We start from the raw sequence: 18,722 nt of genomic DNA on the forward strand, positions 1-18,722 counted from the left end.
CATCCACTACTAACCTAAGCGGTGCAGTCTGCCCCACTGCACCTATTTTTGGCTTTGTGCACTGCGAGGCAATCGTCATGGCGGATGACGCACGAAGCTGGTCCTCCTACACCCACGCATCTCTGAGAACAGCGTCAAATCCGCGCCGCGTTCGCTTATCAGCCGCGCCGCACTCCTGCAGCTGCGACGCGTGATGCAAACCGGTCGGCCCGCGCATCACATGCTCGTCCCCGTTTCCGAACTTCCCCCGGCCGTTTCGACAAGGCCAGCTGCCGAACCCTGGGGCTTCCACGACAACGCCTCCTCCAATGCCAGCCACATCGCCCGCTTCGCAGTGGGACCACTTTCGACTCCCCGCGGTTAGTTTACTTGCCGCCAGTTGGCGCCACTTACGTGGAGCGATGGCTTACGTCACAGCTCGACAGGGGCGTATGAATGAGTCCCTCCTGGAGGCAGCGGTTGGGGCGCAGGTCCCATTTAAGCCACGTATTTCTTCGACCTTTATTTCTTTTTCATATAAAAAAATGGAGTTCAGCGTGGTTTCCTACGTAAAATTACGCAGCAAATTCTGGCAATTTCAAGCGCGATTCGAAAACCGCGCGCCGGTGACAGCGACGCCCATGTGCGCACGGCACTCCGTCGCGCACGTGTCACGTGACCTTCTTTGTCGCGCGCGCGCGCGCTCCAGCCAAGGAGGGGCAGAAAAGAACGGGCATGTGCACAACGCAGTGTCGTGCACACCGCCGGCGCGCGATTTTTGAATCGCGCCTGAAATTCCCAAAATTGGTTAAGCAACAGCTCCGAGGGCAATCGCATTTTCGGAGTTCTAGAAACCGATATGGTTCCTACTAATGGCCAGCTACAAATATCTAACTGCAAACAGGTGCCCGTCCGTAAGAATTCAAAAACTGACAATTATAATTTAGTTTAGCGGTTAACATGATTCACTTATTCCTAACGTCTGCCAACACATACTACTGCACGGCAAAAGCCGTCTATTTATACCAATAATCTTATTTTTAAAAGCTGGCAAGCTTCGCGGAAACACGTGCCGTATTCGTATGTACCATTCTTCAGCGCTTTAAAACCAACGACTTATCACTGGCCGATGCGATCGCGCGCTCTAAGCCACCCTCGTACACACTAGCCTCCGTTAGCGTCCAGCAGCTCTGCTCAGGGTTCTAGAAAAAAAAAAAAAGGCTGAAAGAAGAAAGAACTGCATGTTCAGCGAAGTGATAGGGATAAAAAAGAACTCCGAACGTTACGATAAAATATTAAGCCGAACAAGTTTTCGCAGTCAGCCCTCGCATGTGTCACAAGCGCGACACAGGCTCGGTCATTGTCAAGTAATCCGTCGGCCCAGTCATCCCCGAAACATCGGCCATACCGTAGGGGAAAGATGAGGACGGCGGGAAGATGAGAGCCTGCATAGCATAATACCCACGTGCGGCAGATTTCTTTATTTTATTTTTTCAGGAAGCTACTGCAGCACCCTGGAGAAACCAGCGTCCCGTGAAACGCGAGAGCAACCGACCGTTGGCACGCTTGGCTGAAGTACGCAAGTAGCAGGGTTGAAAGGGGGGGGGGGGGAGGCACACGTCATCGCCGTAAAGCCTGCCCCCCCCCTTCTCTCATTCCCTCTAGTCACAACGGGGCGCCCGCCAAATAAAGTGAATCTGCAGCTGTGTAAGCGCGCACGTGGGCTTTGAAATTCACGGAACAGAAGCGGAAATAATAACCAAATAGCCGCGGGGTATATATATGATAAGGAAGCGGGCACCAAAAAGAGAGAGAACATTTAAAACCCCGTAATACGCAGCACGCATCGTTCCGCAGAACACGGCCTTCGGGGCTACACGGACTTCTGCGTTCCAGGAACGCAGACGGCGCAGATCGACACAGCGAACAGGTATAGCGTTACCGCCTGGGGAATAAGACCCGAAACCGCACGCTACGTAGTACGTCCCGAGCAGCCCCCAACTTCCTGCCAGGGCTATTTCACCATGCCAGTCCCGAAACTTATTCAAATAGGGCCGTCGGAATTGGGTCAAAACTTGCAGAGGTTAGCAGACGGTCTCGTCGCCTGCGGGCAGTAAGATAAACTAAGTACAGCTTACAAACTTCTAGATGGGTGATTATCACAGTACAACGCGACAGCACGTAACGGAAGTTCACTGATATGATAGCCCGCGAGATAAATTGTTACCTAGAGCTACCAACACATTTCAGCGTTTGCGAGGTTAGCAAGGAATGCCGAGAGAGGAGAGAGCTCTTTAATAAAAAACAGATGTTTTAGCCGGCATGAATGTTCGCTGACCTGCTATTCTGAGTAGGGGAGGGAATATGTGAGTAAAGATGGAAGAAGGGTGCTAGAAAAGAGTGGGGACATTGAAGAGGGTTGCAAAGCAATAGTTCACTGCATGATGGCTTCGTTGGATGATACCGATGTCAAGTTCGAATGCCGACAGTTACTGTTTGCCGGTCTCAGCTGGCGACAGGGAACAGTCACGTTTTGAAGCAGAGTTCCATGGACATAGATGTCCACAAGGAAGCACGAACGTGGGCTCAATAAAGGATTCAGTCAGCCACACAATCCATCATCAATCAGTGAGCTGATAAGATCAAAAGAAGCTCGTCGTGGCGGAACGTGGACATTTGGCCCGTTCGCTAACACGCTTGTATCGCTCGACTGACACACACCAGACAGGTGCGGGGGGCGGATTCATGCATGAGGAGGCGGGGAAGTATACTCTCCGACTAAAACCTCCAAGAAATACATGCTTCAAACGCTGCCTTGTCTTTGGCCCCCAAATGCACATCAATGGAAGATGCATTTTCCCTGCAGTGGCCCTGATCTGGCTAATGATGATGATCAGCTATTGAGCCAGAGGTCGCGGGGTCGAATCCCAGGCAGTGGCGGCCGCGCTTCTCCGGAGGCGAAACTCAAGGACGCCCGAGTGCTCTGAGATAATATGACAGCGCTGGAAAAAGAGCCCCAGGTGGTGTGTACACACGTCAATCCGGAGCCCGTCTCTCACAACACACGTGCAGCTCCGGCCCGTTAACGTTCACTTGTATGCTACGATAGTGACGATGGTGGCAATAACGACGGCGACCGAAAAATAAGTACGCACACTTGTCACCGGGGTTACGAAATGCTACGACAGTGATGGGAACTATACCACTTAATCATGAAGCAGGCGTAGCAACAGACACACCGCACGTGGTTACCACGCGGTTGCAACCAACGTTACTAGATTACGCTGGTTGCAACTAACGTCCAACCACGCGAGTTCCTATTGGCGAACACGTGTGCTGACGTCAGTTATAAAAAAAACAGTCGCGCCGCTAACATACGACCTCCCCCCCCCCCCCGACGAACGACGATTTCAGATATCCATCCCAAACATCCGTACAGCGTTCGTATGGCGTTCCACACAACGACACCAACGGTATAATTAAAATCGCAAATTCAACTCTCAGGTAACAACGACAGGACATCAATTCCAATAAACTTACCTCCCACAAATAGCGCTCGGAACGAAAACGCCGTTTGTACACTACAAGTATAGGCACTTGGGCTAACAGATCGCTGTGCAGGGAAACGTACGCTCAACCGCTTCCGTCCTAAGCGTTCAGCAACCGAGGGAAAATGTCGCCTCCTCCTTGCATGTATATAGCACTGCAGGTGCGTCAGACAATCAGATCGGGGACAGTGTGTTGCAACATCTGCGCGGGAAAGGCCGGAAACTCGCACCCTCTGCCATCCGCGCAACGACATAAGGTGAACGGAAGGGGGTGCCCACAAAGAACGGTGCGGCACATACGGTCCCCCACGCGGAAGCGACGTGGGCGGTTTGCTGTAATCGAATCGAGAGATATGAATCCGCTCTGCGATGCACCCTGAGGGCAAGCATGTCCTCATCTGGTGAGCCATTATACTCGCGTGCATGCACTTGTGGTGAACTGGCAAGGCGGACTTTAGAAAAATTCAGGGGGCACTTTGGCTCTCTAAAGTGCTGCAACGAAAGTGTTTCCTGGCCACTGTTTGTTTTTATTTACTTTTTATTTTTCATATTTTGTTTTTATTTACTTTTTGCTCCTTTTCTTAATTTTATTGATTTTTATTTTCATTTTCACATCTTACTTTTGCTTTTATTTTTGTTTATTTTCTCATTTTTATTTTTATTTTCCTTGTCTTGACTTTACTCCTTTTATTTTATTTATGAAGCCCATGCATTTACTGGATGCGCCTTTATTCATGCAGGAACCTTGAGCCTTTTAAGCAGTGACGCCGAAAGGCGGACGAATCTGCCGACGCGTCTGTCGACACGGCTGCCGACGCGTCTGCTAACGACAGTGTGGGGCATTAAAGGCTTTCGCCTTAAAAACACGCCACGATTTCAAGGCGCGTTTTTGTATACGTCAGCGCGCGTTACATAAGCCCAGCTGGTCTAAATTAACAAGGAGACATCCGCTTCATCGCAGACCACGTGTCGTTTCGGGAAGCTTGAATTTTGCGCTTCTCCTCAATGCACCCGAGGAGTGCAGGGAAATTGAGCGTGACGTCACGGAAGGTATGATTTCAAATTACCGCTGTCGTCAGCCACACCCTGCCCTGACTCGTTGGACGCTGCCAAACAACTCTCGGCAGGGCTTGCCTTCGGTGGCGTTGGTTTTTTCCTTCAAAGCAGTCGTTTGGGCGTTGAAAATGTACCGATACTTTCGATGACGTCATCATGCGCCCCCTAGTTGGCGTTGTGCGCTGCGGAGAAGCTTGAAGTGCATCCGGATTTTAATCGGCGAATACTTCACTATTTCAAGTGCTAGCCCAAAAAGAACTCGCATGCTTTACCTGCAAGTTTCACACCTTCGACCCTCTTGAAGCTCGTTGATTTTTAAAACCTATGCACTTTTCTTTTAAGCACCCATTTTAACGAATTGTGCCCTATTCTTCGACCGCATATGTACCCTACAATTCTGGACAGAAGCATTTTTGATCGGGAAACCGTTTAAGAACGCAATTTTTTCATATCGTGCGATATTACGCTATAACAATCAATATATCCGCAGACCACCCGACGGCAGTCTTGCTTTTTTTTTTAATTAACGTTCTTGCTATCGTCAAAATCGTCCCCCATTGGTTTTCTATATGGCCGCCTTAAGGGTTGTGGGGACGCCTTCGTCCCCTGCGTTCGCTTTCCCTCAACTCACTAGTTCCCTGTGGTTAGCTTCCCTGCAACGCACTCCCTTTAGTGGGGTTACTTTTAACGAACAGGGGAGGGCGCTCGCGTCGCAGCGACAGACAGCAGCGCCACGGATGGCGTGTTTTGCCGCTCGCGCGTAGGGGGAAGGCTCGCTCTCTTCTGCTCGGCTCCGGAATAGCTCGCGGACGTTTCGCGAGCCGCTCCGCTCTTCGCCGCGGGCAACCTCGTGTGGAAACATGTTCCCCTCAGCTCGTCCCCTCCGGCCTCGGAGATATTCCCTCTGCCTTACCATGGGCGAACATTCGCTCGAAACCGTGCTGGTGAGTCGGACATCCTCGATTCCTCAGTGTATTTTGTTGCTAGCTGGCGTTATTGTTGTTATAGCAATAAATGCCTTGTTTGTGTAAGCCAGTGTGTCGTTCCTTTGTTCCCGTAGAGCAAGGCCCGCCGTGGTCGGCGAGCGCTCGGTTGCGCTCGCGACCACGGGGTGGGGTCCGCGCGGTTTTGAACTGTGTCAGCCGCGCTTAAGCGGGGAACGGATATATCTTCCACCATTTGAACACCACAGGGTGAACTAAAGAGCAAGCTGAACTCGCCATTTTTACCGCGGGAACTCAATCTACACGTTCCGAGCATGCTTATAAACTTCGATTAATTGTCCTGTGCGGCCGACTTCCAAATTTAAATCGGATTAAACGACCCGGCTCCCGCCTTTTTTTTTTCTTTGATTAAACGTGCACTGACATCGCACAGTACACGGCCCTCTAGAATTTCGCCTCCATCGAAATTCGGCCGTCGCGGCCGGGATCGAACCCGCGTCTTTCGGGTCAGCAGCCGAGCGCAGTAACCACTGAGCCACCGCGGCCGGGTTTAACTGTTCGATGCGATCGATGGAAACGCTTTTAAAGAAGGATTTTGCTGCATATCAGAAGAATGGACCATTAACTTCAAATATTTTCATAACAGCATCTTACAATTTTCAATTTTTTTTTGTTAGAGAATGTTGGTTATACAAGAAGAGAAAAAAATAAAATGCAGTCATATCTGCGAAAGGTCGCCGAGACCCCATATAATGTTTGCGCCTTTCCGGCCAGCGCGACTGGGCTGGCTTTTTAAATCGGGCGGCAGCCTGCTAGAACGCACGTTAAATGCGTCCGCACATTATACTAAACGAGGGATACGCGTTTTATACCGGGAGCTTATCGCACGCAACCCCGTATACGCCCTTCATCGAGGCAATACATCGTTCATCCCATACCCCATCTTCTTCCAAACACACGTCCCTCATCGCACCCTCGACCTCTATTGTTTTGACGGGAGTCTCCAGAGAGGTTCGCGTTATCTTATCTGCGCTGCAGTCTTCGTCTTTCCTCTCCACTTTTCTGTACCAAGCCGACCCAGATAACACCAAGACCTGCTGAACTACAGACCTGCGCAAATGGCCCTGCTCCAGCGCGCAAGTTCTAGTTCATGCCTTCTGCCGCTAGGGTAGAAACATTGCGGGCGGCGTGGCGCTAATATATATCTGTATAGAAAATGGCCTCCTCCATCATTTTATTTCAAGCAGGGCAGTTTTGTCGTTTGTCCACGTAATCATTAGTATTCATTTATCCATGCTAATCACGGTGGTGCCGACGAAACGAAAGCGGACAAAACTGAAGACGTTTATTACACTTTTCCAGAGCGAAAAAGTCGTTACTGTGGCTATTTTCATTGCTGATGTTAAGATAGCACAGAAAGACAAAACAAATGTATTAAATAGCACGCACAAAATGGCAGACGATGATGACGATCATAGCAGACCACTGATCTCCACTAGGGGAGCTGGATGCCGCATCGGGCGATCGAAAGTGAAGCCACCGGAAGTAAGTGGCCTTGTCCCGGAAGTCAGCCTTTGGCAGTGCATGAAATCGGACCTCAGCACGGTTTTTCAGTTCCAGTTTTGTTTTCCCACTTAGCATTTCGTCTTTTCGCCGTTCTCGTCTTTTTCCATGACAATGCCTTCCTGTTGCGCCGTCAACTGAGCGAGGAAACCAGCTGAATCTTCGGGAACGGCGTTTCAAAAATAAGGGCCCATTGCATCTCAATGGGACTACAGTAGCAGACGACAGGACGCCGCTACGCACAGCAAGTATGGAGCCTCGTCTACTCGGCTCGGTGTCGTCTCGTTTGCCTAGCTTCGCCAACTGTGCTCTTTACTGCGATGCTTGTTCCCACGCTCAAGCCCAAGTTATGCTATCAATGGGGGATAAATATAAGAAAGAATAGACGAAAACCTTCACCAGGCAGCTGACATTGCAGTGACAATTTTTCCGAATAATGTTTAGACAAAACCGGAGCGACGGCTAGGCTACTATCTGGTGAGGTGTCGACGGTGTTCGGTTGGTTCACATTAGCGCCTCCAAAAGGTATGGTACTGCTTTTTCGACGGAGCGTGTCATGTACTGTTTCGTATTGTAGCAAGTTAAGCCTGAATGGTCTTTAATTCGTGGTGCTTGGTGCAGTTGACTTCTAACAGCGCTTCTCACGCGCACTGCACCATTCGCCTTTCTTGTCAGTCGTTCCTCTCGCGCTGTGCCTTTTCTTTGCTGCACGAAAATTCGGTTTTAAGACGGCCTAGCCTCATCGTCACTCCACTACTTCTCCTTTACGCTCGGAATACAAGAACCAGGCAAGAACATAGTGTTTAATGCACGTACCCCTTTGCCGAGGCAGGGTGAGACCTGCATGCCTGTTTTCTTCACTTTCGAAGAAATTACAGGGTTCTGCACACAATGCTCACATTTCTCGCGTTCAGCTTGCTTGTTCCTTTCATATAACAGCAGACATGACACGAAAACAACGCAAAAAACTGAGAACGAAAGGGCGAAAGACACGACTTTTTGCATTGAAATACACAGCAGACACCCGACTTCCGGGACAAGCGGTCCAACTTCCGGTGGCTTCACTCGCGCTCGTCTCGGAAAGCGGGAATGCGGCATCCAGCCACCTAGTGGAGATCAGTGTAGCAGACGAACAGGGCAACCGAGCGCCCCTCAACGGCCAACAAGCTAACGAAAGTTGGCGCACGCTGCTCCATAGGACCCCGCCTCTCGTCCGCTCGCTCCAAAGTACTCCCTGTATGTCGCCATACTGATCGCTGAAGTTAGCGCTCCTCTATGTGATCTCGCAGGGATATAGGAACACTAGTTGAAGCAAAACCCAGGCAGGCTTTATTTAACACATGCCGCGGCTACTGTAGTCGGACACAGGTCCAGAAAAAAGCGGTTTTTCCCCGTCAAAGGACCAGTTATCCACTTTCTCAGCAATACACTGTTGTGCCCGGCAGCACCAAGACATTTTGATCCCTCCTTAGCGGCAGCTGGCCGTACTGTAGCGCAGTGTCTTCTGACATCTATCACATGGTGTGGGCCTGCCCCTCCAATCCGGCCATTCCCCCCATCCCCAACCCAACCCGGGAGGACTGGGAGGACTAGGGACCTCCACCAAGTGCTTGTAAGGATCGGTCCCTTCCGGGCTGATCCCAACATACCTCCTGTCACTGGTAAATAAATGTTTTCACCACCCTTCTAGTAAATGGCGTTGGCCGATTCTCACGAGCCTGCCAGCGTGGGTTGCGTGGCAATGCAAGTAGAAGACTATCCCCGATAATGCAGGGAGGAGACTACCTCCATTTATCTTCCACTCCCTGCATTGTCACTCAAGCATGCTTACGAGAACCGACCGAAGCCACTGGCTGGAAGCGGGTGCTTGTACGGGGAAAAGGCCGCTCTTTTTTTTTTCTCTCGACTTGTGTCCCACTATAGCTGACCGCAACGCCGCGGCGAGCTCTGCCCAGTCCGACGGACGGGGATCGGCTCGGGAGACGCGCGGCGTCATCCGATCAGCGGCGGAACGATGCGCGCGCAACACGCGGATCGACCGACTCCCGGGAGAGGAGGGACGGGTGAGGAGAGCCGCTCATGATGACGGCCACGCACGAAGGCTCGCTTCTCTTCTTCATAAACAATGAGCGCCCAACGTCGACGCAGAGGGGGCGCAACCTTTTTCCAATGGGCGGAGCAAACGGCAGAGAAGAAGCCGACGAGTCGCTCCAAGCGGATGCATGGGGGGTAGCGGAAGACTTGCGATGATGCTTAGCAATCTTATTAGTTGTGCGTGTGCGTGCGCGCGCGCGCGTGTGTGTGTGTGTGTGTGTGTGTGTGTGTGTGTGTGTGTGTGTGCGTGTGCGTGTGTGTGTGTGCGTGCGCGCGTGTGCGTTTGTGTTTCGGACCGCACAAGGAACGGAGAGCAGCCGTGAATCCACTTCTCAGCGAGGAGCTGCCAAGACAAATGCACTATATGTAGATGAGCGCTCCCTCTATAAACAGCGATTCGTAGAAAAAAGAAATAGATGGGACATTTAAGCTCCGCCTTATCGGTATGACGCCATAGCGTAATGGGTTAGTAATACGGGAGTAATTACTCATTCCCATACTACATCCAGTAATCAATGCCCATATATGCAGAAGGCCATTCTCTACTTGCTAGACAAAACTGTGCGCGCCGGCAGGTGAAACGTGACGCTGATGTTCACTATACGACGCGCGGCGTTTTAGTAGAGGCTGCAACAGAAGCCTGGGCGAGTTGGTAACCCACTGAGCATAGAAACAGCGAGAATTGAAACTGGGACGCGAAGGAAGACACGAAATTTTAATGCGCGCTGTTTCTGCTCAGTGGATTGCAGACTCGCCCAAGCTTCTGTTTTGGCTCGTTTGATTTCGGGTACATCGGGCCCTTTTAACTGTATGTCCGTCCAGCCACGTGTTCTTGGCGCTGACTAATCGTATTTTGTCATAATGTAGCACCATGCAGCAGGATCAGCCTTTTGGTGCGAAGCAGTCGCATCATTGCAAGCTGTTTTCGGCGTTGTTCTTGTTGTCGTTGACAAAGAGAACTTGTTCGTACAAAGTGGCATGCATGCACACAACAGGCATTCGACACTGGGCATAAGGAAGGCGAACGCAGATAACTCCAACTAAGAACTGTCTCGTACTCGACGCCGTTCATTCCTTTAATTTTAGAGGTGCGCGAATACGCGCAAATTCTGAATAGCTTCCACATTAGATTAGTTGAACGCATCAAAGAGCGGACGTTCAAATGATTCGAGACGAATCCACAATGCTACGATGCCCTCGAATAGTTTTCAAATAACTGGCCCGAAGTTCCAACAAAGGCACGCTGTGCGGTTTTCTTCGACGACTGTTTCAAAAACAGGCACCCCTCAAATCTCGAAAGAAAAGCCGGTCTACTGCTTAGCCCACCTCACAGCGTTCGCGCGAAGCCTGGAACCGGTGCGTGCAGACTGTGCACGAATTAAACACTGCGCACCACCAATAATGCCCGCGCACGGCGCATGCCCGGGCTGCAAAGAAATTAAACCTTCTGACCTACCAACTTTACGACGGCGGGTGCACGTTACTTTGGCCAAAGTAATGCGCGTAAAGCACCACGCCAGCTCGCTTTTTGTTCTGTTTTTAACGATCCAACCAACTGCGCACCACCGCGGCGAGTGCACGGATAGCTCTCGTCAAGCAACGCGCTACTCCAAAAAATTATACATATCTTTCGGAGATCGTAAGTGTTCATTACGCTTAATTACACATTTTTCCATCTAATTTTACACAAATCCGACGTTTTTCCTACCATTCTGTAACAATTTTCACTATGCCGTGACGATTTCCGGTGGATGTGACGTCGCACCGTTCCCGTGGCTATATCGCCGTCCGCGATATTTCGACGCAATTTCAACATTTTCGCATATATTAATTAACTAATTAATCTACAGTGATCAAACTTGGTTCCTAGGTTCATTTTTGCCTCGTCTACCTGAAGCAACCACTGGTTTTCTTCCATCTTTTTTTAGCTCCCGAGTTAAACGCGTGCGACACGCTTTGTTAACGGACGGACGACAGTATGAGCCATTAAAGGCTTTCGCCTTAAAATGGAGGCTGCAGACTCGTGACAGACCAAAGCGCGACGTCTCCACGCTCGCATCAACACATACAACGGGCGACATTCGAGACAAGTCGCTCGCGCACCGCCCGTAAAGAAAGACTCCGCGACTCCGTCGACGCCTGGCGGCGGCTGGTCCCGCTCCGCGACGCGGAAGCGATTCAGAACGCCGCACAATGCCTCCGCCGGCACTTAACAAGGCAGCCAGTGCGTCGAACATACACGGCGCCGATTGATCTCAACGATAAAGAGCGAGCGCGCGCGCGCGCGTAACGCAAGCGACCGAAAATTAACACATACGCACGCACGCACGCACGCCAGTATAACGGTATGCCGGGAATCGGCGCGCAGAGGGAGGCCGCCATTTCAAAGGTCGTTGTCGCGTCGACCCGGCTCCGCGAGAGAGCAGCTTGATCGATCATTTTGTGTACACACCGGAGAGCGCCAGAAGAACTACGCCGTTTCACACTCGCCCCAGGTCGCTGAGCTCCTCCCATTCAGCTGCACGAGCACATTATACGCGGAGTCGAGAAAGAAACACAATGAGAAGACAACGAGCCGCGCTATATGGCGGCGAAACGCATCGGGTCACGACAGCTGCGCGACTCGGTCGAACCAGGGGCTGACGGTTACAATCGCGGCGATCGGCCTAACGCTTTAATCAACGAGGCGCTGTCACGAAAGAGCAAAAACATGTTAAAACAAGAGTAAAACACAAGTTTTCTGCGACTTGGAAGAAGGTAAGAGAGCTCGCACTCAATTTACGCCGCTCGGTATACGCGAAATGTCAACGGAGAACAGCTCACGACTACTCATAACGACAGCTCTCTTAAACTTCGCACAAAGTGAAAAAGACCCAGCCGCCGTGAACTTGAGGATGTGCCGCTGCACTGAATTTTGATGGCTGTGTTTATTTAAAGGCCGGTCACAACGTCGACGTACGTACTAGTGTTCGTCAAAAAAAAATGCTGTTCAACCTGATTTACAAGACAAATTCATGGAATAAACAGACATGAGTTGCGGTGCGGAGCAACCTGAAAAAGTAAACGGGGCAACTTTTAGGAGAGAAGTACTTAAATCTGTCACTGACTGATAAGAACAATTGCACCTGGGACCTTGACTACACCAAACAAGCCCCAACTGCTGCCTGGACGTAAACTCGTGCTCCTGTATGCAGTTTGTTAGTTATCAGTCATTGTAGAAAGACAACAGGCTGCTTGATTAGTCGTGCAGAAATTTTTTACACAGGTACACAAAGTTAGAAACAACAATTCCCTTTGAAAAACTGAAGCAATGTTAAGCATAGTCTGTACATAGTATTCAGGGAAATACGGCACTTTCAGGTGGAAAGCAAAGCAAGCTAAAGAAAAGACAACTGTTGCAGTAACGAGTGCATTGACGTTATGTCACATACGCTGCTTACAAAGTTGGATGATCCGCACATTATCATGAAATCATTCAGAACGCACAACCGCTGAGGCATTCGGAACATAACTGAGGCATCCATATGAGCCAATTTTGTCTGTCTGATAAAACGACCAGCCAATCAGATATGTAAACTATGCGCTTTAACTCACTGTGCGCCCACGGCCTGAGAGCATAGGTACCTACAATTAAGTACCGTCATTGTCAAAAGTAACCAGGCTGCATGGTTTGCTTCTAGCTTGTGTAGTGAAGCCCTTGTGGCATTCCCAAAAGATCAAAAGGCGTTGGAAGGTAACAAGACCCCCAGTCCTTACCTTTAACGACCATTTCAGCTTCAGGGAAGCTGTAAGGGCTCCACTGTACGAAACCATGCAGCCTGGTTACTTTTGACAAAGACTGTACATGACAGATTAACTGCAACAACTCCTAAGCGCTATAATACGCAGCGCACTGCACATATTGCGCAATCGCACGCTACCTAGAATACGATTCACCACCCAAAGTTCGCACTCATTAACCGTCCAAGGAGCCAACATCAAAGCACATCAAGGCGCAACGTTAATTCAAGCGCCTCGCATTTACATAACAACCAACGCAGGTTCCCGCACCACAGAGAGGCGCGGTACAACGAGGGGATATAAATATGCCCGCGCCGCAACCACGGGGCGAGGTGAGAACAAAGCGATGCCCTTGCGCGGTGTGCCCAACGAGGCATGCGCAGCAAACATGGGGGTGTGCGTGAGAGGGCAGGCGTAGGCGGATAATCCCACCGCATCCCAAGCGCGACTGACAGCTTGATGAGGCACATCCGCGCGTGGCAAAACCGCGCGCCTGGTCCGAGCCGAAGCAGGGAAGGCATTCCCGCACGCACCGAAGTCGTCCATCGCGGAACCTCAAAAACAGCCTCGGACGCCGCGCGTCACAGAGCACCGCGGGCATTCCTCGCGGACAGGTACTGCCCACTCGGCAAAGTCTGCGCGGCAGCGATAATCAGTCAATGCTGCCGCCTTATCCCCTATCAATACACGCACGACAGTCGAGATAGCGCGCCTGGTAGTCCCACCGCGCGTAGGACTAGACATGCTTGGCCCGCTCATCACGTGCGTTTCTTTTAATTTTGTTTTTTTTTCCCCGAGCAGGGAAAAAATTGCCCAACTATCACAATGAACAAAAAAGGAACATACAAAAATGATAGGCAAGTACGTGATTGCAGGAAACAATGGCAGCAGTGCTACTCATGCGACGCGCAATGTATACTTGCTGTCGTTTCTTCGAGGCGTACTTTTTCTGCTTAATACCCCTGTGAGACGAGCAAGTTTAGTGTCATTTTCAACGAGTGACACTCGCCTGTAGTGTCATTCGCATCGCGTCACACGATGAACTTTAATGACACTCGCTGCTGAACGCACTCGGCAAGAAGTGAGTTTGGGGAACTCACTTCCCTTTTCCCGAGGGGCGAAGTGTATACCCTCGGTAGCAGCGTTTCGAAATTAGAATACAACGTCGGCAATAAATATGGCGTTTTATTGAACGCAGCTAATTTTTTTTTGCCCTCTTGTTCATGTAAATTTATTTGCGTTGCCATTAAATATATATACTGCACATATTCCGACATTCTTGTTTTCAGCTGCAATAATTTTTTAGGCAGCTGCAGCGGTATGGCTATGGCGGCTAGCATGGCGACCATAGAGTTTCTTACTATTACCTAGAGGGAAAGCTGGCGGCGCTGCACTTCAGCCACCATGGACGCCCAAAGCATCATGGGGCGGTGAGCTACTTGTTGCGGCACAGTCGTAATTTTTCGGAAATATGGAGTGGCACTACTAAGATGTTTCATTCCGAAAACTCTGTTCGTGTGTGCGCAGACGACTTTCGCGCGAACGCAGTGTGCAAAAGCCATAGTAATGAAAACGCAACAGCACACGATGCCAATAAAAGGTTTCACTTTTCTGAAATGCCACTAAAAACCTCTTAAAGTGTTTAAGCAACATTTTTTTTGAAAAGATATTTACTTTTAAAAGTGTGCCTGTTAATTACGAAATATTAGTTTTTGTAGTGTTCATTAATTGGCCAATAGGAGAGCGAGTCGTCTCTTATTTTGGGCAAACTTTGCACTTAAATGCTTTTCTGCTCGTTTGCTGCAATCATTAGACCAAATATTGAATGTTAGGACGTTTGTAGTTATCAAACAGCTTTATTTTTCTATTATTTTTTGGCCAAAAGTTGCAGTTCCGCAACAAGTAGCTCACCGCCCCATGATGCTTTGAGCGCCCATGGTGGCTGAAGTGGTCCCGAGGGGTCGCCATGCAAACTCCCATAGACGGGCCGCCAGCTTTCCCTCTAGGTAATAGTAAGAAACTCTATGATGGCGACCGTAGCAACCATCTGCAACCGTTTCGGTGTGACGGTGCAACAGCGCAGTGTTTGCAATCCAACGAGGTTCTTTGTCAGTGCAGTGAGTGTGTGCAACATGGAGTTCTGCGCAGCGGCTGATGCAAGAAGAGAGCGGGCGTCAGCTGCGCAGAAACGTTATCGTCGTGGGTCGCCATGATGCTTCAAAAAGTGAAGCACTGCTCCTGGCTTGTCTCGTCTTGCGAAGCCTTTTTTGTAATCGCAAATATTGCACAAAGCTCCTTGATAATCAGGAAAAATTGCTTGCAGTTTGCAATCTACTGTACATTAAAGCTTTGAAGCGCGTAAAGTAATATTTTTTGTGCCTTACTTGAAAAGTCATCGCCTCCACCATCAATTCCGAATGACACTTTATTTTTCCGTGTAGCAGCAGGCCCCGAAAGTGTCACTCGTTCTGGAGAAGTGCACTTCGTGAAAGTGTCACTAAACTTGCCCGTGTGACAGGGGTATAAGCTTGGAAGACGGGCGCCGTTGGGTTGGGCGCGCCTACACGTATTTGTTCCAGCGCTGTGTCAAGAACCGCGTAAAGCGACCCCACCGCGAACGATTTCTTCCAACAACTTACTACACGTATACGTGCTACGTTCACACACACACACACACACACACACACATTGTCAGTGCACGTTAAAGAACCCCAGGTGGTCGAAATTTCCGGAGCCCTCCACTACGGCGTCTCTCATAGCCTTAGTCAAAACAAAACAAAACAAAACCACACACACGCACACACACACACACACACACACACACACACACACACGCACACACATTGTCAGTGCACGTTAAAGAACCCCAGGTGGTCGAAATTTCCGGAGCCCTCCACTACGGCGTCTCTCATAGCCTTAGTCAAAACAAAACAAAACCACACACACGCGCGCGCACACACACACACACACACACATTGTCAGTGCACGTTAAAGAACCCCAGGTGGTCGAAATTTCCGGAGCCCCACACACACACACGCACACACACACACACACACCGCTGAGCACGCGGGGTTTGACTCCAAAAACGCACCATCAATCACACTCGCTCCCGTCGATCTCTCGAAACGTCCGTCCGCGTTCAATACAGGCACACAACGTTCGCGCGCGCGGAGCCAACTTTCTCGCACTGCCCGTCAGCCACAGCCTCTTTCTTTTTTTCTTTTTGTCAAGCCCGGAGTCATGCCAGGAGGCGCCGCGCTAGCTAGCTGTTTGCGCGATCGAACGCGACGTCCCTACGGCCGGCAGCTAGAACAGTCCGCACGCTTTTTCACGCAGCCGTCGCACGCAAACTCACGAGGGACACGACACGACGCTTCATAGCGCTCGTCGATGATCCCCCCCTTCCCCACGTGGGCAGTAGCAAGGGAAGGCAGCAGCTAGCCGACTATAACGTCCCGACAAGAGCCACGGTGGCGTTGCCAGCGTCGCGCTGCTGCCGTGTGTCCTCCCCGGCAGCGCCGAGCCGTCATTAGCGGCCGCACTAGAAAAAAGACGGCCGAACACGGCGGACCCCGGCCGGGGAGGGGAGCCTGTCGATTATACCGTTTGTTATTGTTACCGCGCGTATATAGATATATATATATATATATACGAGCAGAGGAAAAGCCGCCGCCCGCGCACGCTACCGCCAAAGAGAACGGGAAGGAAGGAAGGAACCCCCCAACGAACAACAACAAAAACATAACAGAAGAAAAGACGGCGGGGGCAAACAGACGAAAGAAAGGCCGGCCAGCCAACGAGCCGGAGCAGCGGCTCGGAGAAGGCGGTCGGTCGACAGAGCAGCTTCCTTTTTGCTTTTTTTATTCTTATTATTCTCTCCGGAGAAGAAGCTCCTCGCGTGCTGACGAGCTGGCTGGCTGACCGCACGATGGACGCGTGCGTTGGCGGCGGCCCCAGCGTAAAACACAGCCCTTTGCTGCTGCCGCCGCTGCCCTTCGCCCTTTTCCGCCGTGACCAACCTTCCCGCACCACGCACGCACGCACGAGACGATTAGGGCGGACGCGTATAACGAGTACTGCGGGAGCCAAGGATGCGGCGAAAAGCAAACGCAAGGATGGAAAAAAAAAGAGAAAACCTCAATCCGGAGAACCGACAACGACGATGAGGATCACCGTAGCAGCAGCAGCAGCAGCGGCTACATAAGTATCCCCGACACGGCGCTATTCAACTCGGACCTTCATAGCGCGGAGGAGAGTGCCGAAAGGAAGCACATCGCGCCCCTTTCTCTAGCTGCTCTTTGCGAAAGCCCCCGACAGCAAGAGACAACGTGGAGAAGTCGTCGGAAGGCAGGGGAGGGGACTTCCGAAACACCCGTCGCAGCCGCGCTGCTCTCTGGATCCTCTAAAAGGGCCCGGCCCCCGCCTATTCAAGCGGCCGTTGTCGGACAAATGGATTAAGTTCCGCCAACGAGCGCCTCGTCCGACGTCCTACGCTGGCTGCCAGGATGGCCATCGCGCTTCGCCACACAGCGCGCAAGGGGGAAACGAGCAAAAAGAGAGGAAACAAGAAAAGGAGCCCAAAAGCGCTTAAAAGTCAACGCCGCCGCCGCCGGCACAGGGCGGAAACTGCGGGGAAAAAAAAAAATGAAGCGAAACCGCGGCCAGGCTTTCACTTTTACTTGTTTCGCTTTTTCCCTCGTTTCGCTTCTTTTTCGTTGAGCGAAAGGAAAACAATACGGCGCGCTTACGATGCATTACGTTGTTTACAGCGCAAGCACAATACTCGTGCCGAGATGGGGGCAGCTGCCGAGAACGCGAAGAAGCGCTACCGCGATCAGTCGCTGCTGCGCTGCGCGCTTTCGAGGAATAAACATTTCCCGTTGCTCGCCGTCCGCTCGCTGCAAAGCGAAGGGAAAACGCCGGCCCGCTGTGCATCCGACGGGTTTCATTCAGCGTGCACATGAACGATGGTGACAAAAGAATAGAGAAGGACGAGAACCCGGCGAAGCACTCGGTTTTCCGGAGCAGGTTGCACCGGGATAGATCACACGGTATACACACTCCACTGAGACAGGCTCCGCCGAGAGCGCGCGCTCGTGTCAGGTGCGCGGCGCAGGCCGGTCGCGTACGGTGCGGCGAAAAGCCTTACCTCGGATCCGGAAGCACGATTTTTTTGCTCGCGCGGGCGGCCGGCGTGGACTTGCTTTTCTCCATGGCCATGAGATAGCTGACATCGGCCAGCACGGCTTCGAGGTCCGCCATCTTTGACGTCTAGGCCTAGCCCCCCCCCACTGGGCTAGGGGACCAGTCGCGTCCGAGTCCGGGCTCCCTCGGGGAGTCGGTCGCGCACAGGCTCGACGGCGGCGGCTGGGCTCAGCGCGACGGCGAGTCGCTCTCGAGTTCCGAGCAGGCCCACATGATGCGACGGCACGCACGCACACACACACACGCCGAGCGCGAAGCCCGCACGGAATGACGCTCCGAGCAGCCGCGCTGCCGATTCCCCCGGCGACGACGGAGAGCGGCAGCTTCGTGCCGCCTGCACCAGACGGCGGCACGCGACGCGTCCGTTCGCCCGGCGGCCGATCTCGTGATTCGAAGCTTTCTCTTTGCGCTCTTTGGCCTTTCGAGCGCTGCGCCTTTCCCCCCAAATCCCTAAAGCTGTTAGCCAGCCTGCTTAGGATTGCTTATCCTGCCTTCGCTGTTGACGCACTCCAGCTTCTTGACCAGTCCGCGCAGAGGAGGACGTGACGAGAG

The 18,722-nt window shown here is 51.6% G+C and overlaps 1 protein-coding gene across 1 annotated transcript in view; it reads right to left on the minus strand.

The window, feature by feature from the left end:
* The window catches only part of Gprk1 (G protein-coupled receptor kinase 1), a 112,719-nt gene extending 94,230 nt beyond the window's left edge, over positions 1-18,489 (minus strand). Inside the window, exon 1 of the mRNA XM_089573285.1 lies at positions 18,115-18,489. Within this exon, the coding sequence (XP_089429411.1) occupies positions 18,115-18,227 (113 nt within the window). The 5' untranslated portion in view covers positions 18,228-18,489. The remainder of the gene's footprint in view (positions 1-18,114) is intronic.
* Between the last annotated feature and the right edge of the window lie 233 nt (positions 18,490-18,722).

Source organism: Amblyomma mixtum, chromosome 2 (assembly GCF_055824585.1).
Source record: "Amblyomma mixtum isolate Tamu chromosome 2, ASM5582458v1, whole genome shotgun sequence".
Classification (NCBI taxonomy): Eukaryota; Metazoa; Arthropoda; class Arachnida; order Ixodida; family Ixodidae; genus Amblyomma; species Amblyomma mixtum.